Source organism: Pelodiscus sinensis, chromosome 11 (genome assembly GCF_052426305.1).
Source record: "Pelodiscus sinensis isolate ZL-2025 chromosome 11, ASM5242630v1, whole genome shotgun sequence".
Classification (NCBI taxonomy): Eukaryota; Metazoa; Chordata; order Testudines; family Trionychidae; genus Pelodiscus; species Pelodiscus sinensis.
In genome coordinates, this window is record NC_143062.1 from 27,512,942 (window position 1) to 27,537,453 (window position 24,512).

A 24,512-nucleotide genomic window follows, 5' to 3' on the forward strand; every position below is an offset into this window, starting at 1 on the left:
TCACTGGAGACTAGCCTGCAATAATTGCTGAGCTGGACCCTGCTATGTTGTTTTGATCTCAGGCAGGTAGATCCCTCAGTCCCAAACCATGCAATTTTCCCAGGAGTAATTTTATTTCAGACTCAGAAGTCATGAAGATATTATACAGTCAGATACCTCTTGTTTATTTCTTCATGAGACAGAAGGTGTAATTACAAAAGAGAATTTTCCCAAAATGGCCCTGGGGGGCCTGATTCTGCATTCCTTGCACATCCCAAGGCTATGTCTAGACTACACCTCTCTGTCGACAGAGAGATGTAGATTAGGCACATCGAAATTGCTAATGAAGTAGGGATTTAAATATCCCGCACTTCATTAGCATAAACATGGCTGCCGCTTTTTTCCGAAACTGAGCTTTTTCGAAAAAAAAAAACCCCAGCAGTCTAGACGCAGATCTGTCGAAAATAAACCCTTTTTCGACAGATCCTGCAAACCTCATTTTTTGAGGAATACACGATCTGTCAAAAAAGGGTTTATTTTCGACAGATCCACGTCTAGACTGCTGTTTTTTTTTTTTTAAAAAGGTGGCAGCCATTTTTATGCTAATGAAGCATGGGATATTTAAATCTCTGCTTCATTAGCAATTTCGATGTGCCTAATCTACATCTCTCTGTGAACAGAGAGGTGTAATCTAGACATAGCCAGAGTTCCCTGTGAAATAGTGTGAATTTAGGGGCATACAGGGAATGTAGGATTGGGCCCATAGTGCTGTTGAACTAAATGTCAACTGATTGGATGGTAGCCATAAATACATATAATAATAATTTATACTTTAAGCACCTCGTTACCCAAAGGGGCACATAGTGTTTTATATACATAAGATTGCTTGACCCACCAGTGAAGTGGAATGAAATAGCTGCTTAACACACAGTAACATTTGTAGAGGAGTTGAGCTAGTAAATCATACGCTTTTTGAACATACTGTTCTCCAGGCTCTGAGAAGGATACAGGCTCACCTGGAATCCTGAATCCTGTTCATTATAAATGTCCACGGATGGCTTTTCATACATTAACATTTCTGGAACTATATAATTTTGCCTTTGCAATCTGTAATAAACAAACTCCTTTAAGGAGTTTAATATAAATGACAATAAGATAAAATGTGTTTTTGATTTCCTCTTTCATATGCATCCGGTTGGACTTAGAGACTGTTGTATTAGTAGTTATTGATTTTTTATATATTCCTTTCCTCTCTTTGTTCACAGTTTGGGTTCTATTTGGGCATGTTGCCAAGTTTTTAAAAATATTCTTTAGAGCTGCTTTTTCTTAAGCTGCCAGGAGGCTTTTGGATGTAGGTAAGAATCTAGAAATTAAAGATTAAATGAAGTATTAAAGGCCTGAGTCTGCACTCTTGAGGTAGGCAATATATAAAGTACTCAGATGCTAAGTAAGGAGTTTTGCCAGCATTAGAACACAATCAAGCCCTTAATTCAGTACCTGGACATTTGCCTTTAAACCTGGGAGGCAGTTTTTTCAATCAAGAGCAATTAGTTCTGACAGCTTTCCTAAGCATTTGTTATATGCCATAAACGAGCAGGGCTATACTTACAGATGAGCCAACCAGGTGGTGGTGGGGTACTGACCTGGACTATGGGCAATATCCAGGCTTTTGGGGTTTAGATGCAGTGGCTTCACAAAATGTTGAGCCGTGTTCATCTCCAAACAACAGAAATCTCATCAGAACCACCGCAACAAACTGGGCTTCTTCCAGTTTGGGATCAGACAAGAACCCGAACCACAGGGGTGGAATCAAAGAGGAGGAAATGTGTAAAAAGGGCGGTTGGTTCAGTCTCTCCAGATTGGGAACTGGAAAGGCAAACGATTCATCACTTGTCTGCCTGCCCGTGCCAAGCCCATTGCTCCGGTATCAGAGCACCCCCTTCCAGCCTTGAGCCAGCTACCTGGCGCGTGGGGCAAGGCTGCTGCATCTGCAACGCCTTTATTCGGAACTGGGAGACCGTAGGGGCCAAGGGCCCTGAGAGGCGAGCAATGCACAGTGCGTGGGAACGGCCTCGCTCATGGGATTCCCCAGGGCTTGCCTAGAAATGAGGCTGGTTTCTGTAGCACTGACTGAACGCCACGCGGGAGGAGACACAGCCCCGCCGCTCAGCCCCTGGGACTCAGGCCGCTGCTTGCACCCTCGGAGAGCCCCTTTGGGTCTGGGTCTCCTACAGCCACTGGGGCCTGGCTGCTGCTGGTCCCTGCCTGGCCACCGGGCCCCGGGCAGCGACCTGCCCTGAGACCAGGCGCCTCGCCTGCCTCGCAAGCTGCTGCCGCTGCTCCACCCTCCTCCCGCAGCTGGCCCCAGTGCGCCTGCCCTCCTGGGCCCCTGCCAGCCGGGGTTTTCTCTGCAGAGCCGCTCGGCTCCTCGCCCGCTCAGGGATTAACGCGGCAGCGGAGCCGCCTCGGATGCGCGGATGGAGGAGGCAGCGAGCTGCTCCCGGGGCCACTGACTCGCTCCACGGGCAGCTGCGAACGCGCGGCGCGTTCCAGCCACGGGTAAAGAGCAGCCTCGCCACCCACGTGGGCAGCGGGCAGGGGAGCGCAGAGCCCTGGGGCATTGAAGCCGGGGGGGGTCTGATGCATTGGAAACTTGGCCGGGGCGGGGGGGGGGGGGAGATTTGCCTATGAAAGCTGGGCTGTCGCTGACATTTGAAGCCTCCTGGAGCAGATTACAGGTCTCCGCGTTCTCTGTTTGGTCTCGCCGCTGGAGAGGCGGCTGGGGAAGTTGGGGGTGTGTGTATGTGTCTGTGTGCGGGGGGGGGGGGCACTCGAGATGTCTTTGCAGCTGGGAGCTGAGCGGAGAATCCCACTTTCTCCTCTCCCCCCCCCCCATGTCCTTTCCCAGCGAGTGACAGGAAGGAAGGAAGGAAAGTTTGCAAGCAACCTGCGGCAGCAGTAACTTTCTGTCCAAGCTCCCCCCCCCGCCCCCCCGAGTGTCGCCACGCAGCTGCCTGTGTTCAAGGTGCCTTTGATGTGTGTGTGTGCAGCAGCTTCTGGGAAGCGGACTGCAGCTTTGCCATCCCTATCCCCTCCCCTCCCACCACCCTCTCAGCCCACACACGCGATTTGTTTAAGAAAAGTGATGAAATGAACAAGAAGTGATGAATTACGGGGCGAGTTTCCCTAAAGAGAGATCGGAAGAGGAGCCTGAAAGAGCTGATCTCAGCCAGCACAGAAGCGTGCAAGGCGAAGAGACCTCCGGTCCCCTCCCCTCCCTTTTTTTTCTTTTTTTTTTGCAACAGGGAGGAACTGATCTGGGGCTGGGGTGCTGGCTGTTCGGCTGGGGTGTTAATGAACCTTAGCGGCGATATGCAAAAGGTTTTCTCTGCTTGCATTTGACTTGCAATGCCGGCTTCGCTCTGGGATGCAAACCCTTGCACAGGATGAAAACAGGTTTGCTGCGAATCCTCCTGTCTGCTTTCTTTTTCAGATGTCAGAAAGGAGCATAATAACCACACGGTGCCACCAGGCACCTCATTACGGCGCATCCTTCGCCGTTCTTTGGAGACGTTAAGAGAGATGAATCTTTTATGCAGCTGTCTCCTTGTATCCAGAGTGGGGCTTCACAATTTGCACTTGATTGCCGCTAAATATTCTTTTTAAGAGCCGTTTCCCAAAAAGATGTCAAATAAACACAGATGGGAGAAGGGGAAAAAAGCCGTAATGAAGCAGTGTGGTTGGGTTATCTCCCCCCCCCCCCCCCGACTAATGTGAGCATTTTATTAAAAAAAAAAAAGTGAGTCTTCAGTCTCAGTGCAGTTGCAAGAAGCAGATGAGAGAGCTCAGTTTGTGGATCTTTGTTGGGGTGGGAAAAGCATTTCCATTAGTGTCAGTTGGCTTATTGACTTTCTTGAATGTGTGCACTTTGTAGACCCTTCTGCCAGCGTCTTTCCTGCTCCTCTTTACACTATGTCCTGTTTTTTTCAACACTTTATAGGTCATTCTTCTAGAATGCCCGAGGATAATTCCCCAAGACGGAGTCCTCAGAATATCCCTTATCAGGACCTTCCTCATATGGTCAATGCAGATGGACAATATCTTTTCTGCAGATATTGGAAACCAGCCGGGACTCCAAGGTGAGAACTTTCAAACAATGCATTTTTCCTCAATAACTAAGACTCTATTAATGTAACTTAATTATTATTTAGAGTTTATACATCATCACCGGTGTGCATGGTGCTTTACAGAACAAGTAAAAAGGCATATCCCTGCCCTGAAGAGCATCCATTGTAAAGGTTAGATCCTCCAACTCCTTACTCACATGAGCAGGCCTTACTGCTTGCATGAATGAGGACTACTTACCTGAGTAATGTCTAAAAGATTTGCAACTACTTTCATTTCTTGCTCAGTTGAGCAGGGTGTCATCTCAGTAACCTTGTAAATATCAGACCTATGATGCCTGTCAGCAACAATAGATATTTTTAAACAGATATCACCAACTTTCAGAGATATGTGAAATACACAGGCTTACATTGGCCAGCCTTTGTCATTATTTTGTATGTTAATAAATCAAACACTAGCGGTCTGATTCAGCTATAAAAGCAGTGCTATAAATTCCAGTGCAATGACAGGTTTTTACACATTATATGTAATTTACCTCTGACTAAATTTAAAGTTGTAAAATTACTTGGATGGATCGTCCACTTTAAATTGGCTGTGTTTTCAAAGCTTGAACTCAGTGTTGGAATGTGGACAAATATGTGGACAAATAAATTTAAGTAATCCCTTATTTATTCATAATCCTTTACTGTAATGGGTTCTGAGTTAGATTATGTGCTTTTAAAAGCATGAATATGCTATTGTGGTAGAAACTTGCCTATGTATTTCTCTAGCTATTTATGATCTCAATGCTAGCTGCCCATCACAGTTACAAGATGCTGGCTTGACATGTATGAATGTTAGCATTAGCTATACAGACAGCCACATATGAAACTGCATCTGTTGTTCTGTTGTTTGTCTTTTCTGCAATCAAACAGGAATAAAGTCCTGTTTATTTTTACATTGCAGGGATAGAAATCATTGGTGGGAAATGGCAGCCTAAGCAACAGTGGGAAATTAAACTTTTCTGTCCCAGCTGTCATATTTCTGTTTCAAGATCAATCAGTGTGCCTTGCTGAGTAGTAAAAATGTGGATGAGAATACCTAGCCTTCTGTTTCAGTTCCTATAACCATTACCAAACCACAGGAGTGTTATGTGGATTACATAAATTCTTCTGAGGTGCCCATGTGGGATAACACAACAAGCTGTCCTGAAGTAACAGCCACATTTTCCTGTGAGGTAAATTTTTGGGGTCTGATCCAAAGCTCATTACAGTCAATCCCATTTATGTCAACAGGTTTAGGATCAGGCTATGACATAACTATCTTGGCTTAATATCACCTGATCCAGGCAGCGACCCAGGCAGTTATTTCTAACCCCATCATGTCTTCCAAAAATCAGGAGGAAACTTTTTGGCTTTGGTTTGTATATAGTTCTGGCATCAGCCTAAAGATTTCCTCTACAGAACAAATTCAGTAGCAAAACAAGCTTCTTCTGTGAAACCAGCCTGTCATGTATTATAATGCTAATTAATCATTAACTGCCCACAGTGTTCTTCACTCAGTTGTGGAACTGCATTCTCTTTTCATGTTTAATTTCTTAGAAAATTAGTGGGGAGCAGATGAGCCTTTGATCAAGAAATGAAAGAATGATGAAGTGGAAGTGAAAACTTGGTGTTTTAATTCCTTACACTAGCTCATCTTTTCGGGGCTCTGTGCACCAAGTAGTTAATTGAGAGTGAGATTGCCCTAGTTTTGTGACAACAGAGTAAACAGGATCAGTGCTGCTCATTACAAGAGACTCTTAAGTATATGTGTGTGTGTGAGGGGGGTATTTTTAGCTTTTGCTTACTGTGTGTGTGAGAGAGAGTGTAAATACAGTAACTGAGTAACAATTTAGTACCTGGATACAGTATTATTGTCACAAATGCTCTCAGAAAGCTAGAGAGAGAGAGAGAGTGAGAGAGAGAGAGAAAATACATCTCTCCTTCTCCCTTCAGAAATATCCCAGAGTTTTCTCTTTTATATGTAGAAGCTCAGTCACTTTCATCCAACTTTAAACATTCAATGAAAATGAGATCATGAAACCTCAGGGAAGGTTTACCAGCCTGTTATAGATGTATTCTGTTTCAAACACTGATGAGGATAACTGTTGCAATTATTTTAGTTACAATAAATGTAGTCTTATTTAACTGCTGACTTGCTTTGGGAACCTCGATATTAACATGTGCTGCTGTAGTATTCAAACAGAACCTTTCATTGATCAAATCCCAGTTAAGGGCTTTAGATAACTGCAGGTGTCCAAAGGTTAGCATTGACTTAGGTTCCACTGGTGGAGAATTTACTATTGTTGATCCCATCCCAGGGGAAAGAGACAGGAAATTTTCCAAAGATAAAATTTTTTTTTAAAATCCTTTAGCCTGGGGCCATACTCCAAATGATAGCTAAATGCCCCCTGAGACCAGGGCCAGGTGACAGCTACTGCCCCCTCCAAAGTGCCCATCTTTTACTCCTAGAAACAGGCATGTTAGAGGAAATAAGAGCTACAGTGGACTGAAGGCCTGCAATGTTTTAACAAATGATCAGGAAAATGAGACATGTATAGGATCTCCTGCTTAGAATTATATAAGGCCTGCAATGTTCCCTCAAATGTTTTCCATTTGTGTGCAAAATAAATTTTGTTTTGTGCACCAATGCAAGTGCAGATGTGCACCACCAACAGAAACATGCTTCCAGCTGTGGGCACTCTGCTAATCAGCTGGGCAGCATTTGACTCTCTCCTGGGTGGCTGTCCAAATGCACAGTTTACAGGAAACACTGAGGGTCTGGTCCTGTATGGGACTGAGCACCCTCTGTCCATACTGGTGCATAGAGAATCTTTATTGTTTTGTTGAGAAGAGAGATTTGGATAGTGACCTTATATGAACTTGCCAGGCAAAAGCACACTTATGTTACAGCAGAGGACGGGAATAGATAGAGGGAGCTAGGGAAGAGGAAGGTGGCAACATTTTCCTTTCATTTGTGTAGGGTGGGATATGATTTTGGGAAAGCTTTGGAGCGGTTACTTTGTCCTGTTCATCTCTCTGTGCAAACGCCAAGGCTGGTGCATTTGTGTAACACCTATAAGTTGTTCAACTTGTTGAACCTGTTTTATTATCAATGAAGCTGTTGAACTGCTTATGTAATGAAGAGGCCACATTAACACGTAGGAGAATGTGGAGGAAAGGGTGCAGACATGCTAGTGTAGTTAACAATACTGATTCATTCATCACAGTGGGACAATGGGCATATTTTATGTAGAATGACAATAGTTAAATCTTCGGCATCAGATGCTTACCAATATATGGACTGTGGCAGAGCAAGTTCAGGACAGTTTAGCAGCATTTGGAGTATCAGCTAGTCATTAATACCAGGACATCTACACTGTGTCTAGACTACATCCCTCTGTCCACAGAGGGATGTAAATGAGGTGCTTCAAAAGTGCAAATGAAGCAGGGATCTTTTTTCGAAAGATCCTGTAAAATCCTGTAAAGCCTGCCATTTTCAAAAGAACCGCATCTAGACCACGGTTTTACTTTTGAAATGGCGCTTTTGTGTAAGAGCGCCATGACGTGATTATGCAAATGAAGCACAGGATATTTAAATCCCCTCTTCACTTGCATTTTCGAAGCACCTAGACACAGCACTAGGTGCAGGACATCATGCATCTAAGAGAACCCTACCATAGTTACAAAGTAGTCCTTAGGTAAGAAAAACCCATAGCATGGCTAAGTCCCTGACTGACTGTGTAGAAATGAAGATGAGAGTTAAAAAAAACCCATGTTCTTCTGTTCCTAGCATTCACTGATACGTGCTGGCCTTCAGCAAGGCCCATAAACTTTCAAAAGCATCCAGAGGTTTTGGATGCCGTCGTGTGTGTATGCACAAACTTGAGACAATGGGGGCTTTCGGAAGTGCTCAGTGCCTGTAATTCACACTGACTTCACATGGAATTTGGGCACTCAGCACATCTAAAAAAAAATCAGCTCCAGTGCTTGTCAGGTCAGGCCCCCAAACCTTGACACACCCTATAGTGAGAGGACATGTTTGAAAATGTTGATTTTGTACTTTAAACGGCTGAAAATGCACTGTTGTAGTGTTTCAGCACAGACACTTACTACAGCCATGAGTAAGTGCAGCTTAGATCGACACCTATCAGGGATGGTCTAGACTGTACTAGACCCATGGTCCCCACGCGATGCCCGCGGGTGCCATGGCGCCCGCCAGGCATTTGTGCGCCCGCCTAGTGACCAGGGCCGGCCTGAGCCATTCTTGCGCTCCTGGCCCTGGGCACCTGGCGCATGCATGGCCCCCAGCCCAGGTGTGCGGCACATGTGCAGTGCCACCCCCGGCAGCCCCGCATGGCGCCCCTTGAAAAACTGTTGGTGCCCGCCACACTCTTCTGAAAACAGGAATGTGCTATTGGCCACAAAAAGGTTGGGGACCACTGCTGTACAGAGTCCTGCCTTGAGGGCAGGGCACTGGACTTGACGACCTCTCGAGGTCACTTCCAGTTCTAGTGTTCTATGAATCTATGTTTCCCTGTCGCTGTAGGTAATCCTGCTCCCTAAGAGGCAGAAGCTAAGTTGACGGAAGAATTCTTCCATCTACTTAGTGTTGTCTACACCTAGGGTTTGGTCAACTTAATTATGGGACTCAGGAGTGTGCTTTTTTCACGTCCTTGGAGCAGTGGTGTAGCCAGAAGGGCCCACTTGGGTGGGCTCCAACTTCAGGTGGATGAGCAAGAATGGTAGCAAGTGAGACAGGTAGGGTGGGGGAAAGCCTAATCAGCACAGAGTAAGCAGAAGAATTTCTTCTCCTGTCTTGCTTACAACACTCCTGTTAATGCTTCCCAGAATGATTTTTTTTTTTTTTTTTTGGCAACAGTGTTACACTGTTGACTCATTTAACTAGTGGTCCACTATGACTCCTAGACAGTCACTTCCCATTTTGTAGATGTGAAACTGATTGTTCCTACCTAAGCAGAGTACGTTTGCATTTGTCCTTCTTGAATTTCATCCTGTTTACCCCATACTATTTCTCCAGTTTGTCTAGGTCATTTTGAATTATAATCCTATCATCTGCAAACTTTATAAGCGTACTCTCTATGCCATTATCTAAATTAGTGTTTCCCAAATAGTAAAAGTAAGTGTTCCATGAAGACCCAATTACTCCCCCAGCCCACCCAAGCCAGTCTTAGGTGCAGGCTGGTGGGTTTTTTTGATCGACCAGTTTTCCCCGGTGGGTTTTTTTTTTCCTTGATAGATTTTTCCCAGCATTTTTTTAAAGGGTTCCATGGCCAAATAAAATTGGGAAACACCAATCTAAATCATTACATAAGAATGGCCATACCAGGTCAGACCAAGAGTGCATCTAGCTCAGTATCCTGTCTTCTGACAGTGGCCAAAGCCAGGTGCTCTGAAGGGAATGAACAGAACAAGAAATCATCAAGTGATCCATCCCCTGTTGCTCATTCTCAGCTTCTGACAAATAGAGAGACTAGGGACACTATTCCTGCCCATCCTGGCTAATAGCCATTGATGCACCTATCTTCCATTCATTTACCTAGCTCTTTTTTGAACTCTGTTAAAGACCTGGCCTTCACAATATCCTCTGGCAAGGAGTTCCACAGGTTGACTGTGTGAAAGTTAAAGATAATGAATAGAACTGGTCCCAAAACTGATATCTGCAAAACCCCACTTGCTATGGCCTTCCAGCTTGACTGTGAACTATTGATAACTACTCTCTGGGAACAGTTATCCAACCAGTTATGCACCCACCTTACAGTAGTCCCATCTAGGTTGTTATTTCCCTAGTTTATTAATGAAAAGCTCAAACATGTATCAAATGCTTTACTTAAGTCTAAGAATAGCACAGCTATCGCTTCCCCCTTATCCAGAAGGCTTGTTATCTTATCAAAGAAAGCTGTCAGATTGGTTTGACATGATTTATTCTTGACAAATCCATGCTGACTATTGCTTACCACCTTATTATCTTCTAGATGTTTGCAAATGGATATTATGAGTGTCTGAAGTCATTAACATTCTGTTGACCTTCTTTGCTCTTCTTGCTTTATCTGATCAGTACTGGGACAACTTAATTGTAGGCTTAGTCTACACTACCAACTTATGTTGGTATAACTACATTACTCAGGGTTATGAATTTCCACATCTCTGAGCAATGCAGTTATACCAACATAACTCCTGATGTAGACAGTGCTATGGGAGGGCTTCTGTTAAAATAGCTATCACTTCCTGTGGAGGTGAATTAACTGTGCTGAAAGGAGAAGCTCTCTCAGTGATGTAGATAGTATCTTCACTAAGTGTGATAGCAGTGCAGCTGCACTGCTGCAAACATAGACAGGCCTCTGTTGAAAGGTAGAGTACACACCTTGAATCACGGGATTGACTTCAGGAATCTCCCCAGGACATCAGGAAAATAAATGTCTTCAAGGAATGCTGGGTAGTATTTTCCCCTTTTTCTCCAGAACCCCGCCCCCCATCTAAGTACATCAGTTCACTTTACAAATTATTAATTTAGCTTTACACCACCACTAAGGCTTATTATACTTATTATTTTAGAGATGAGAAAACTAAGGTGTGGGGAGATTAAGGGCCCAGTCCTGTAAACCACTGATCATGTAAAGTCCTTGCAAAAATTAACCCCAGCACACTACAGTATCACATATTAAGACACAGCCAATCTCTTTTTTGACTGTATAATTTGTATGTTGACAGTTCTGTCTTTTCAGCTTTTGTGTCTTCATCATCTTTTGCTATGGAAGTGTCCAGAGACCACAGTCAATAGACTAAGTGTTGTACAAATATGTATGAAGACAAGTCCCTGCTTGAAAAGTTAAGGGCCTGGTTCCCCACACATAAAGCAAGCAGTCCCTTGGGTTTCAATGGGGGTGCTTGCCTTGTAGGGGACAACTCAGAGTAGGAGGGTCTTAATAAAACAAATACATTATTTTTGTGAGCACTACCAGCAACTTCTGACAACACTTCCATTGATTTCACAGAGACACCCTGCAAGGGAGTGCAGGATCAGGTACTAAGTGATTGGGTAGCCCCACTGTGAGACCTGAGCTCGACCAGTTTTACTTTTTGCACCAATACAACTGTGTCAGTTGGATGTGTGTGATTTTTTTTTTTTTTTACTGATGTAGTTATATCAGTACAAGCCTTGATGTGGATGCAGTTATCCTTGTATAAAGGTGCCTTATTATCCTTTCTGTACAGGAATAGCCTATAATGGTATAAGCACATTTATATTAGTATAACTGTGTCCACAATAGGGGAGGACTGTGCCACTTGCATATGGTATCATTAAAGTGCTGCAACTTTAGATAAGGTTCCCGCTTGTTACCCCTCCCACCGCACTGCTGCGTGTAACTGTGAAGATTAACCGATGAACCCAGGCTCATTGGCTACATGTTTACGCTATCACATTCATAGTTCAATCTTAGGCTGCAATAAGCTTGAACTCAAGCTGTTAACACCAGTTACCATGTTGTCACTTTTAGTTCATTCTGAGTTAAGAACTTTTTTTTTTTTTTTTTTTTTGCAATGTAGACATATCCTCAGAGTCAGACCCTGCTGCCACACTAGTAATCCTTTTAATGTGAAAAGAACTACAGTATTTACATGAGCAAGAGGAGAAAGATTTAGCCTTAAGTCAGAGGCAGAATCAGGAACAGAACTTAAGTCTCCTGCAAATCAGCTACTACACAATCATCTGTCTTCCCTCTCATTGTTCATCTCCTGTCAATCTTCACAAGGCAAGGGAACATGAGTCCAAGAATCTGTCAGCCTAGAGGCACCTGAATAGCTCAAATAATTCTGCTTTCATTTCAACTGCCTAAGGGCCAGCTTGGAATTCCACAGATATGGGATTCATCATAGGGAACTCCTAAAAGCAGCTTCTACTCTTGTGCAGGTATCCACAATGCTGCATTGCATTCAAGAGTGTTGCACCTGTGCTCAGAAACTGACCCTACTGGTGCAGGTGTCTCAAAGACACAGGCAGGATAATAATAGCTGCTATTCATGAAGCAGCTTGTTTGCCTTTTTTCTTGGGTCCCATTGCCAAACAAAGACAGATTTGTTTATGTGGAATATTCGTGTGGTAACTGGTAAAAAATCATCCTACTAATGAAGGCTATGGAAAACATCGACAGTGAGAATAGAAGCAGCCCTTCTGTCTGTCAAAGGGCCCCTCAGGTTTGAAGCTGTTTTTTTTCCCCCTTGAAAATTAAGTGAAAAAGGAAAAAAAAATCATAAAAGGATATCCCATTTCCAGTTAAGGCATTCACCATGGTGCAAAGAAAGCGTTAGCATTAAGGAGAAGTACAAATGATTGACATATAGATGAGGGAAGCATTTAGAAATACAAGAAACAACATAGTGCATAGCGTTTAAAGCCGTGTTCATTTGATAGCGTTAATCTTTAAGCAAAAATGTGCTATTTCCTCTGTGTGCTGCATATGATGTACAACAGTGATTTCCAAGTGTTTTTCATTTGCAGACCCATAAAAATTTCAAATGGAAGGGCCACCCCCTTGGAAATCTCAGACAGCCTGCAAAACTTCAGGGGTCCACAGACTGCAGGCTGAAAACCACTGTTCTGTGGTAATGAGAACTTTTCACAAATACCTATTCCACCCCCTGGGACTGCAGACCACTGGCTGAAAAGCATTGATGTATGATAAAATGAGCTGAGTACATCCCAGGTGTAATTGCCCTGACATCTACCAGCTCACATACTTTAGCTTAGTTAAGTTTCTGTTCTCCCCTCCCACCTGTAGAATAAAACCGTTCCCCAAAGGGAATGATTGGAAATAGATATTTAGAAACTGGTTTGTCTGGCTGTCTTTAGCAGTCAGGTCACCACCTCCTTTCAGAAACAAAGGACAAAACAAAGGTGCTTAGTGGTCTGGCCTACTTGGTTGTTACCTGACTTCTAAGTACAAACTCAGCCACTGTACAAATGAGGAATATGTTAGTGAATGAGCCTCCTTAGGTTTTTCTCCCAGATGTGGGAGACCCAGGCTGTGGCTAGTTAGCAACACTGGGTGGCTTACATTCAGGCTCTGCTGTCTTAGTCTATGCAAGTGAGGCCCTGTCTTTTGTGGGCCTTCTTATGGCCCTTCCAGTGAGGTGGATCAACAGGAAAATAAATGTACCAACAACCCAAGAATAACTTCTTCCTGGAGCCAACTCAAAGGGGAAAAGGTCAGCAGTACTTTCCTAGGGGTTTTCTAGGAGCCCCTCTGGCCTGGTAGCTGAATCAGGCTCACTCTGTCAGGCTTACCCTGGGAGTCTGCACTATTCCTTGTAAGGCTTGGGGTAGTGGTGGGGCAGTGGGTGGAAGAATGTTGATTTCCAGGAGGGGAGCTTCCCTGCTGTTTCAGGAATCGTTCTGTCCTTTGGCAGCTCAGATATCTCCCCCTAGCTGACTGCAGTTTCCTCCTTTTTAAAGGCCTCTTCTATACCGTTCATGATTGACAGGACTGAAGAGACAGGGCTAGCTTCTCCCCACCCCCACAGTCTTTTTGGCACCTTCCTCATTAGCATGATGATGCATATACTCTCCCTCCCAAAATGAAACGGGCATGTTGCCTTCTGGGGTGGGTTTGCTTTCCTTGTCCTTGCAGTGTCCATGCTCCAAGAAAAGCAACTGGCATTGCTATGAGCTTTGCCTGCCCACTGAGGCGCCTGGAACTGGTATGGCTGTAGAGGACCCAATGCATAATTCTCAAGTCTGGGTCCTTCATTGTGTGTAGCCATTGGAAGGGCGCATGACATGTAATCAGCAAAAGGGCTTCCCTGAAAGTGCAAATGCGGGGGTTCTCAAACTGGGTTGGAACCCCAACGTGGGTTGAACCCCATTTTAATGGGGTTGTCAAGCCTGGGCCTCAGGAAGTCGGAAGACCAAGACCAAATCCCAGTCCCACCGCCCAGAACTGCAGCTAAATCCTAAGCACAAGCCCCACCATCCAGGGCTACGGTTATATGCCCCCACACAGAGCAGAAACCCTTGGGCTTTAGCTTTCCCCACCCCTCAACCTGGGACACTAGAGCTCAGGTGGTGGGGCTCAAGGTCTTCAGTTCATCATCCTGGGGTTGTGTAGTAATTTGTGTTGTCAGAAGGGGTCATGGTGCAATGAAGTTTGAGATCTTCTAACCTATGGCCCACTTCAGGGCCACGCTTTCCTTTTCTGTTACAGAGAAGGCCTTTTCATGTGGTTTTGACTTAAGTACGAGAAGGAATTTCCTCTCCCTCAAAGGTCTGGGGCAGCACTCCCTTCCCCCATATCCAAACATCTGTCTGAAGTCTGAATTCCTTTGGGAAGTCTGCAGTGAGGACCCCTGGATCACGCATGACAAAGTCTCTTTCAGCATTTTAAAGTTGTATCACAATTGACTGACTTTCCATGGTTTCTTGTCACATGTGGAAGCAGGGCTGCAATGGGGACAAATTAGGGACAATCTGGAGTATTCAGCCACCCCTAAAAATTGTAACTTGCTTTTGGGTCATTGGTCCTAGACAAACACCTGTCAGGAATGGTCTAAATAGTGCTTAATCCTGCTATGAGTGCAGGGGACTGGACTTGATGACCTCTTGAGGTTCCTTCTAGTTCTAGGTTTCTAGGATAAGGAATAAATCAAGATAGTAATTGTGCACTCTATTACTGTGTATAGATTGTACCATCTGGATAGATAAAGAGAACGTGCAGTAAGTAAACACAGTTAACAAGAAAGAAAGATTAGTAATCTCTTTTCAGGAAGTTTACTGACCTGAGCTGAACAAGAAGTTATTGTGTATTATCTCCCTCTTTCCTGTTCAGGGTTAAGGCTAAGTGGGTGGAAAAGACTGTCCTCTCTGAGAACAAAAAGAAGATTTAATTTGCGGTGTCTGTCAGCACTCTGTAGCTATACTGATGGGCCTTTTAAAAACGTTTTTACCTTTGTTATTCAATGCCACTTCAGTGAGGTTTCAAACTCACCTGTCAAACTCTACAGATCTGTGGTGGCTTAATTTGTTGGGCTTGAAGGAGTGAGAAATGATGAGGAAGCAGTAAGTAATTAAGCTCCTCTAGAGAGAACATCTAGTTGACTTAGTGGTGAAGATGTCTTTAAGAAAAAAATCTGTCATGAAAGTGATTTTACAATATTTGGTGTATTAAAACACTGTATCGTGAGCTTCATTTACAATCTCATTTCATTAAAGGGATATTCAATAAGCCAGCATGTAAGCCATCCTTCAGGTTGATTGAGGGATTTTTGCAAGGGACAGCATAAACTTAAAAATAGCTATAGTAAACAAGTACGATTCTCTTTCTGCATTACAAATACCACCATATGCTATAAGTTGTACCTCCTGGTCTGGCACTCTCAGGACCTGAGTGGTCCTGACCCTGGGAATTTTTAATTTTCTAGGTGACGTCAGTGACAGCCCCCCTGATGCTGCCAGCTGCAGGGTTCCACTCTATCAGCAGCGGAGGGGCCAGGATTGACCAAGTGGGAACTGCAGGGGGAAGAAGGGGCAGGGTGGCTGCTGGGGGCCATCAGCAAAGAACCGTGGGAGCTCTGAGGGTGGGGGCACAGAGCTGTCTTTTCCCCATGAGTGCTCCAGCCCAGGAGCACTCACGGGGATGCAGGATCACAGATGTTGCTGGACGCTGGAAGTCCGGACTGTCGAGCTCCAATATGTAGTTGTTTACTGGTTGTATTTCTCCCATATAGGGCAATAGAAATCAGTGAAACTGGAGATAAACAAAAGTGAAGTTCTTCACTTTCAGGATCTTGCTGCAGTGGTTAGGGAATGTGTATTTGTTTAAAAACTACAGATTCTGCTAGATGTTTTCATTTATTTACTAAAAACATGCCTATCATTCTTAGGTAGTGCCATTACTGACGTGTTTCTTTTATTGCTTCATTTGGTTCTCCACTTTTTGGAGTTTGCATCACCACTTTGGGATACAGACTCTGTTGTATCAGGAAGGACAGTCATGGAAGTCATAAAACAACATCACATTGTAATGCAACGTTAAGACTTCATAACATTTTGCCAGCCCCAAATGAGTCAAACTGAGACAAGAGTCGTTTGCTAGACGTACATTGGACAATTCTGCAACAATGGAGACAGATGGCCCTCCTTTGGCCCTTTCAAGTCTGGTGTGAGGCATACTCCCCAATACTAGCCCATACACTAACTTAACTATGGCAGCTTGGTATGCTGGCAGTCCCAGAGGAACACTGCATCCTTTCACCACAGTCCCAAAGCTGGAGCAGAGTCAAGCAGCATTTGGGTTAACAGTTGTAGTATTTTGATTATTTGCTTCTGACATAGATTTTAACACATGCAAAGAGGGGCCGAGTATCTCAGTTTCTAATGAAAGAAGGCACACAAAACACAGTGTTCCCTCAGCAGAATAACAGCTTTCCGTTTAAAAATGTGTTATTTATGCTTTGCTGTAGCTGTGCATGCATGTTTGGGTTCAGTGATCACCAGATACTGTAAATGAGTATTGATTGCCCTGTCTATTTAAAGCCACACAGCACTAAACACATCCCACGTGCCTTTAGCTTTGCTTGCATGTGCCGTAAGTAATTGCAACTCAGTTGTCCACACTGGGAGGTTCCCCCCTCCCTCCGTCCCATCATCATTGCTATCACTAGCTTTAATTCTATCAGTGGCACTCTAATGTAGTCAGGGCTCCATTCAGCTACTGGTGTTTTAAGCAGAGTATCTAACCCTGTAGAAAGCAAATCGAAAAGACCAGTGCTTAAAAGGTCAATAGCAACAGATTCTCTCTTTCTGATTGCCACCATTGTGAGCACAGGTAGAGCTGACGTGGAGTTTGAAGTGGCGGATAAGTTTAGGGAACAAGTGTACTGTAGCTCGGCTTAGTGACCAAGGAATAATGCTGTGCTAGATTTAGGTTTTAGTAGACAAAAATATGTAAACTTTTGTTAACTGTAAATCAGCTGTAGGTGGACTACTGTAATGTTTAATGTGCTAGTAACACAAGCTTTTGTATACCCAAAGCATGGAAAATGACTCAGCCCATAAAGCACATGTTCCAGTAATCACTGACTTAACAGGATGATAAGATGTCACATTTAACTGTTTACACTCAGCATTCTCCTCCCACCTCTGGTTTGTGACAGACATGAAGTACTCCGTTAATTGGAACACACTCAGACCCTTGGCACATGCTTTGCAGATATTACTGATTTCCCAATGGATCGGTTCCTAATATTGCTTTTGACATGGCTTCTAAAATACCCTTTCACTGCAAAGATTCTTTTCATAGATGACCAGGGCTGACATACCATTCTGGAATATGTGGATAGAATTATTCATTTGAAATTACAGAGGAGTAGCCATATAGTCTGTAACTTTAAAAATGAGTAGTTGTGTGGCACCTTAGCAACTAGCAAATATATATACATAGTATCCTGAGCTGTCGTGGGCAAAACCCACTTCTTCAGATGCAAGCTCATCTGATGAAATAGGTTTTGCCCACAAAAGCTCATGATACGATGTATGTATTTTTGTTCATCTTTAAGGTGCCACAGGACTACTTGTCATTTGAAATTAATGTTTAACCTCTAGTCTTTTTAAAAATACACAATTGCATTACACTTAAGAAATAAATTGATCCTTCGAGTTCAGTCTTCAAAGCATATGGGATTCCAAGATCTTTCCCTACTGTCTCTTTGAAATCAATCCAAAAGGAATTGGATACATGGGGATTTGTGTTACTCTGCAAATCTCTAGTTATTTTTTTATAAAGTTATCCCCGTTGCTTGAAAATAAAAAGATGAAGATTTCTGTAGTCAGAGAAGACTGCAGACTAACTTGGACTGGAAGGATAAAGGTGAGAATGGATAATTGAGCCTATGTGGGAAATAATCAAGTGTTCCTTTTGCACATTATGACAGTTACAAACCATGTTTTATAGTAATTGCATGTGTATGTTCTACTTCAAACTTGGCACTGGGTGGGAATTGTGCAATCCTGCATTATAAAAAAATAGACACTTTTGAAGTCACAGGGGACCAAAACCTGAAATTCTTACTTGCATTACTCATTCAGAACCCAGTGGGATGGCTTGCCTGAGTAAAAACGGAATAAATGACTGCCACATGTTCAAGGATATATTTCCAATTAGGCACAGTAGGCATGTGTCTAGGGACACTGGCATCTTAGGGCTGCCTTACCTCTCTAAAATTGTGTGCAACATGAAGATCAGCTGTAGGCAGAGGGTCACTGAAGATGCTGTGCCTAAGGACATGTAAGGTGTAAATCCAATCCTGAGCACATCCCTTGGACCCACTCAACATCCGTGAAAATGGGTTGCCTAACCTCTTGCCTAGTCTTGCTGCATGTGTGCATTTCAAGCTCTTGGATGCATTAGGCACACACCATTCTAGACAGCAATACTCTGCTGTGATGCCACTGTCAGTATTGCCTCACCAAAGGGTCAGAGGATGCCATTCACTAGCTGAGATAAATGACAAGCAACTGAGCTTATGCACTTTGATCCCCAGCTGCACACACAAAAAATTAACCTGTTAATTTTGTAAAGTTTCAGTGGGCTATAGCTCAGGAATACCTTACTTATATGGCCAGAGTTTGGACCACTGACCCTACAAAGGTGCCCCACGAGGCACAGAAAATGTCAAGACAATCAACTAGACCTTAAAGGCTGACTTTTCTAAGTGCTCTAAAGAGAACACACCACTCAACCTTCACTGTAGTGCAGTGAGTGAGAGCAGTTCAGAATAATCAGCCAAGCAGTTACAAATTATGAATGCCTTACTGAGGGATGTGGAGGGTTCTCCATTGTTTGAAGTTGTGTGTCCTTCTAAAACATATGTTTTAGCCCAACCAGAAGTTCTGGGTTTGATAATCACTTGGTATAATTATATAGCTTGTTTTAATCAAGGAGGTCTGACTGGATGAACAAAATGGTCCCTTCTCATCTTGAACATGCAGTAGAACTGGACACAATCTGGCACTGGTTAGGAGTGGACAAGAAAGGCCTGTCTCTTCCTCAATTGGTTCCTATCCTGAGCATCTATGGCATCTAGGTCACTCACTCACTCACAGCTGTGTTGGCTTTGCAGCACTTGAGGTAACAGGAGCAAAAAGTAATCACAGCTGTGATTTAGTCAGAAAATCCCTAGAAATGGCTGTGATTGGCTGGGAAAGGAGGGGTCATTTTTACACTGCCATTTTTCAGAACAAAGCTGCACTTTTAAACAGCAAGGCTGTGTCTACATTGACATGATTTTGCGCAAAAGCATCTGCTTTGGCACAAAAACATGCTGCCTGTCTACACTGGTGTGGAGTTCTTGTGCAAGAACACTGACGTTCTAATGTATGAAATCAGGGCTTCTTGCGGAAGAACTATGATGCTCCCGCTCAGGAATAAGCCCTCTTGCGCAACTGTTCTTGCGCAAGAGGCCAGAGTAGACAGGCAACATGAATTTCTTGCTCAAGAAAGCCTGATGGCTAAAATGACCATCGGAGCTTTCTTGCACAAGAGAGAGTCTACACTGGCACGGATGCTTTTGCGCAAAAGCACATCTCTTGCGCAAAAGCACATGCCAGTGTAGACGCTCTCTTGCGCAAATACTTTAATGCAAAAACTCTTGCATTAAAAGTATTTGCACAAAATCTTGCCAATGTAGACATAGCCCAAAGCTTTTTATCTGGTTATTAAATCAACAGGTTTCCATATAGAATTTGATCGGCAAAAAACAAGAATAGATTTAATTATTAGTGATTTCTTGGAAGAAGGCTTCTGGACTTTAATTGTCACTCTCTCATGCTCTGAAAATTCATTCATTGCACTACTCTTACTACAGGCAGTCCCTGGGTTACGTACAAGATAGGGACTGTAGGTTTGTTCTCAAGTTGAATTTGTATGTAAGTCAGAACTGGCACATATTATAGGGGAAACTCTAGCCAAACATTTCTCCAGAGCTCAGTTTTATGCTCCCACACCTCACTTCCCTCAGTCCTTTATTCTCAAGCTGAGGTGTCTGCTGAGAAAAGCTGCTCCACATCTCCCTGGTCTGCTGGGGGGAGGGGGGCTAGCTTCACGTCTCCCTGGTCTGCCGGGGGGAAGCAGCTAGTGCGGGGTTGCCTCACCCCGTTTGTAAGTAGGATCCATGTAACCCGGGGACTGCCTGTACTTCCTGGGAATCTGCTCAGCTGGTACCCATTGCATTTTGATTTTAAGAATGAATCGCTCACAAAGCTGCCCTGTTACACTCCAAGGTATGACCTTTAAGAAACTCTCCGAGGCTGGGTACAAGCTGCTTAGAAGGAGGTGGGATTGGATCAGTAACCTTCTGGCAACTCTTACCCATTGCACGTGACCTCACATTAGTCCTTTTTCCATGGCATTGCTGCCATGCAGCATTAGTTCATCCATAGCAACTTCATTTCAAGTGAAAATTAATGTGGTTTAAGTGTGATAACATCGTAAGCAACTTTGACTTTCAGTGGGACTTATGCGTCTAAATCTCTTAGGCACTATTGAAATCCTTCTCCGCCCCTCCTCCCCCCAAAAAACCCCAAACCAAAACAAAAAACCTCTTAATGCTAGAAAAAAGATCTCTGGAGAAAAAAATCAGATCTGGATTTTGCAGATTGAGATTGTCTTTTACACTGTCTATAGCATCTTCCATCTGAGGCTCAGTGCTCAGACATCAGTGCATTAATCCTTCTAGCACTCCTAGGAGATAGGCAAGAACGCAGCCCCCATTTTACACATAGGAAGAGGGAGGCTGAGGCAGAAGGAGCTGAACTGACCTGCCCAGGGTCACACAACAAGTCTGTAGCAGAACAAAGAGTAAAACCCAATATAAATCGGAATCCAGTCATGTTCCTAAACAGCCAGATCCTGATGGGGTGGGTGGGGGTGGGTTAGTGGCACTCGTATGGAGAGTTTATATTAACATACTTCTCAATCATGTGTGAGCTGAGTCTACAACTGTGTATTTAGGAAAAGGGTCCCTGCTGCTTCTTTCAGTTATTCCAATGAAACTAAGAACTAACTCCATTGTAGTCAGTGGAATTACAGTAGCATAAAACTGGTATGAGAGGCATTCAAGCCCAAAGTCTTTTAGAATTTTGTCTAACCCGTCTGCATTTCCAAAGTGCCCATCAGCCTGCCAGGTTTGGGGCGGCAGACGCTGCAGTCAGTTCTACTGGAGAATATCCCCCCATCTTGGTGGGAAAAGGGCAGACTCCAGCCAAGGACCATCAAGGGAGGATGGGGGAAAGAAAGGAGGCAGCTGCACCAGAGCTTAGTGATTTAAAAGGGCACCACTGCTCCCTCTGCAGCCATAGCAGCCAGAGCCCTGGGCCCTTTAATTCACCACTGGAAACCCAGGCAGTTTGTGCCCAGTAGCATTGAAGGGCAGGCTGGGGGCTGCTAACTTCATCCCTGCTCCTTCCATCCCACACCTCACCCCTTCCAGCGTCCCAGAACCAGGGATCCTTAGGCCGAGTGAAGTCTGTCCTCAGTCCTGCTCCATGATGGGATCCTTATGACCCCTTCTTCTGGATGTTCTATGGGATGGGAAGATTAGACCCAGGAATTTTACTTTACAGCACCATGTAATTCATCTCTGATTTTAGCTCAGTGTGTCAGACGGTAATATCCTTTAAATAAAACATCTGGTGTTAAAATGTTACATTGCAGAGCTCTGTGTGGAATCACTTTACTCATTCAGTTGTACTGTCCAGAGAATCCTTACACCAGTCTGAAGTTTTCTTCAGCTCTTGCATTTCTTTAGCAGATCAGATGTGAGCGATTCACATTGATGTTTTGCATTTTCAAACAGGCCAGATAAATCATACATTCCAAGCTGTTTCTCTGCATTGTTCCCTACTGGCTCTAGATGGATTCCAGTGGTGCCTTTTGTATGGAAATCTATCGGTGCGGTGCAATTCTGTTTCATTCTATTGATTTATACCACCACCACTTTTTGGTATCGCTGAAAAACTTACCAACATTATTCTATTCTGGTGCTCACGTCTGTTGTAAAATCCCATCCCAATACTACGTAGATGAAATAATTATTGCAAAGAAGAGATTAGATCTGCAAACCTTTAATCATGTGCTCAGTCCTATGGAAGTTAGAGAAACTGCTCATTGTACGTAGAATGTTACAATTATTGTAGAACTGGGCCTGAAATTTCTATCATGTCAGGGGACTGATCTTGCAGAGTTCCTGGTGCCCCCAAAGTCCAGTAAATCGAGTGGAGTTTAGGGCAGAGAGAATGTAGCTGCAGCCCTGTGGTGATGGATGTTGTAGGTTTCTCATAAAAAAATGTCTCTGGGACATTAGGAGAGAGCTTCTGGCTCCAAAATATTTCTCTAGTGAAGTATAGCAGCCAGAGGAGAATCCCTCTGCCCCATGTAGGTGTTGGGCAGAGGTTCCCTAGGTGTCCCTATGTTGGCACACCACAGTCGCCGGTGTAGGGGACAGAAGAGAGGGCGGCTGTAATAGCCATTGCTGTGGCCATTCTGGCTTGCACAAGCTAGATCCAGCAGCAGAGGCAGCCATAACTCAGAGCATAGTCCTCCTAAATTATGTCAGAGGCCATTTTGGGTAGCCTCAGAGTACCAAGACTCAGAAGGATAGCAAGGGTTAAAGCTACCATTGTCCCTTGTTCCCTCTGGGATGTGCTTTGCATGATGCACTTTCTGGAGGCACAGAACTGAACTATATTTGCCTGACTTAGGCCTGTGCAAAATGCATATAGAGATATCTATGAATAAGTAAGCCCTGGTAACAAAATCAAATGGGAGTGACTCTGGTGTGATTTGACTGGAGCCAGGGACAGGCTCTAGAAGTGTACACACGTGACATGGTTGGAAAAGACCATGTCCAGTGCATGGTGAGTGCGCCCGTCTCCCTTGTAGGGCGCACATACAATACCCTGCCTTGTTCTCCCCAACCCATGTCTATAGGTCCGCTCTCAGTCGTGCGGCTGTGTGGCCCAATAGCCAGAGTCCATAAGTTTGTTCCAGTTCACAGGGCAGTATGGCCCACTGGCCAGAGTCAGTAAGTTTGCCCCAGTTTGCAGGGCAGTGTAGCTCCCTGGTTAGAGGCAGGGGACAAGGGAGGGGAGTTACATCCCCCAGCAGGAGGGTCCAGGCCCTCCCTCTCCACTGGACCCCAGCCCAGGGCCTTATTAGTGGCTGCAGCACCAACCACTGTCAGCAGGGGAAAGCTTTTATGGAAACATGCTGACTCCCAGAATCAGCTCACTCACTGGTCAGCCATCTCCATCCACTTGGCTACTTTCTGCCACCCTCCAGCTGTGCTGTGGGTCTCTGTCTCCCCTCCCTGGCCTGGGGTTTGTCTACTGCTGAGTGTCTCTGCACTTTGTGAGGCCTCTGGGAGCATCTCACCGTTAGCCTAGGTTGCGGTGCCTCTGCTCCTGGGGTGTCGCTGTGGCTTGCCCGGAGCAGGCTGCACATGCCTTCTCTCACCTGTTGTCAGCCCCAACTGGGCTGATGGGCTCCCTTTTATACCTGTGCCGCAGGAGCATGCCCAGTAAAGCAAACGGGGAGTGGCTCTCTCAGCCCTTAGTGCAGGATTATCCCTCTCTTGCCCAGTGCACAGCAAGTGCGCCCTGTCACAAGATATGAGAGCAGAATGTGGCCCACAGATTAAAGTATAGGTTTAAGGGGATAACACTGCAGTATTTCACTCATTTTGTTTACAATCCATATTCCTAAAAGTCCTCGTTTAGGGCTTCAGGATCATATATGTCAAGATGTCCCCATGTTAGTGTCAACATGATTTCTGTCCTTTCTGTATCTGCACAAGAATGCACAATATATTATAAATATATGCACATAAACTGCCTTAAACTAACATTTAAGGTTGCACAGTTAAGCACTCAAAAGTTTGGAAATTCCATGGAAAAGGCCATGCAATGTTAATTCAGCCTTTTATGTCCAAGTATTATGATACAGTCTTTAAATACATGATCACATGCAATTTTTGCACAGGCTCTCTGTGCACAGAAAGGATGGTGCTCACTCAATTACTAACTATTCAGTGTGTAGTCCCAGGCTTATTTACTGCATCTTTCTGAAACCCTGCTCTGAACACAGAACTATTAACTTCCTCAAGGCATTTTCAATGGTGCTCATCACTATAATATTTGAGTGCTTTGCAAACATTAACTAACATATCCAGTAAGCCCTCGCCATTCACAGTGGATGCATTCCTGGCACCACCACAAATAGTGAAATCTATGAGTAGTGGGGTGGCAGGGTGGCTCCTTCCTCTGCATTGAGCTGCCTGTGGCTCTTGAACTCACTGCAGCTTCCAGGAGCCATAGGG

The 24,512-nt window shown here is 44.3% G+C and overlaps 1 protein-coding gene across 5 annotated transcripts in view; it reads left to right on the forward strand.

Annotated features, from left to right (window-relative positions):
* Positions 1-24,512, forward strand: part of MGLL (monoglyceride lipase) — a 124,880-nt gene that overhangs the window by 20,339 nt on the left and 80,029 nt on the right. The window contains exons 1-3 of one of the 5 annotated variants that reach the window (XM_075938803.2): positions 2,083-2,538; positions 3,285-3,435; positions 3,980-4,118. In XM_075938803.2, coding sequence (XP_075794918.2) covers positions 3,426-3,435; positions 3,980-4,118 — 149 coding nt within the window. In that variant the 5' untranslated portion in view covers positions 2,083-2,538; positions 3,285-3,425. Of the gene's footprint in view, positions 1-2,082; positions 2,539-2,653; positions 2,718-2,985; positions 3,436-3,979; positions 4,119-24,512 lie in introns of those variants that run through there. The other 4 variants (XM_075938804.2, XM_075938806.2, XM_089781213.1 and 1 more) reach the window with 4 other exon arrangements.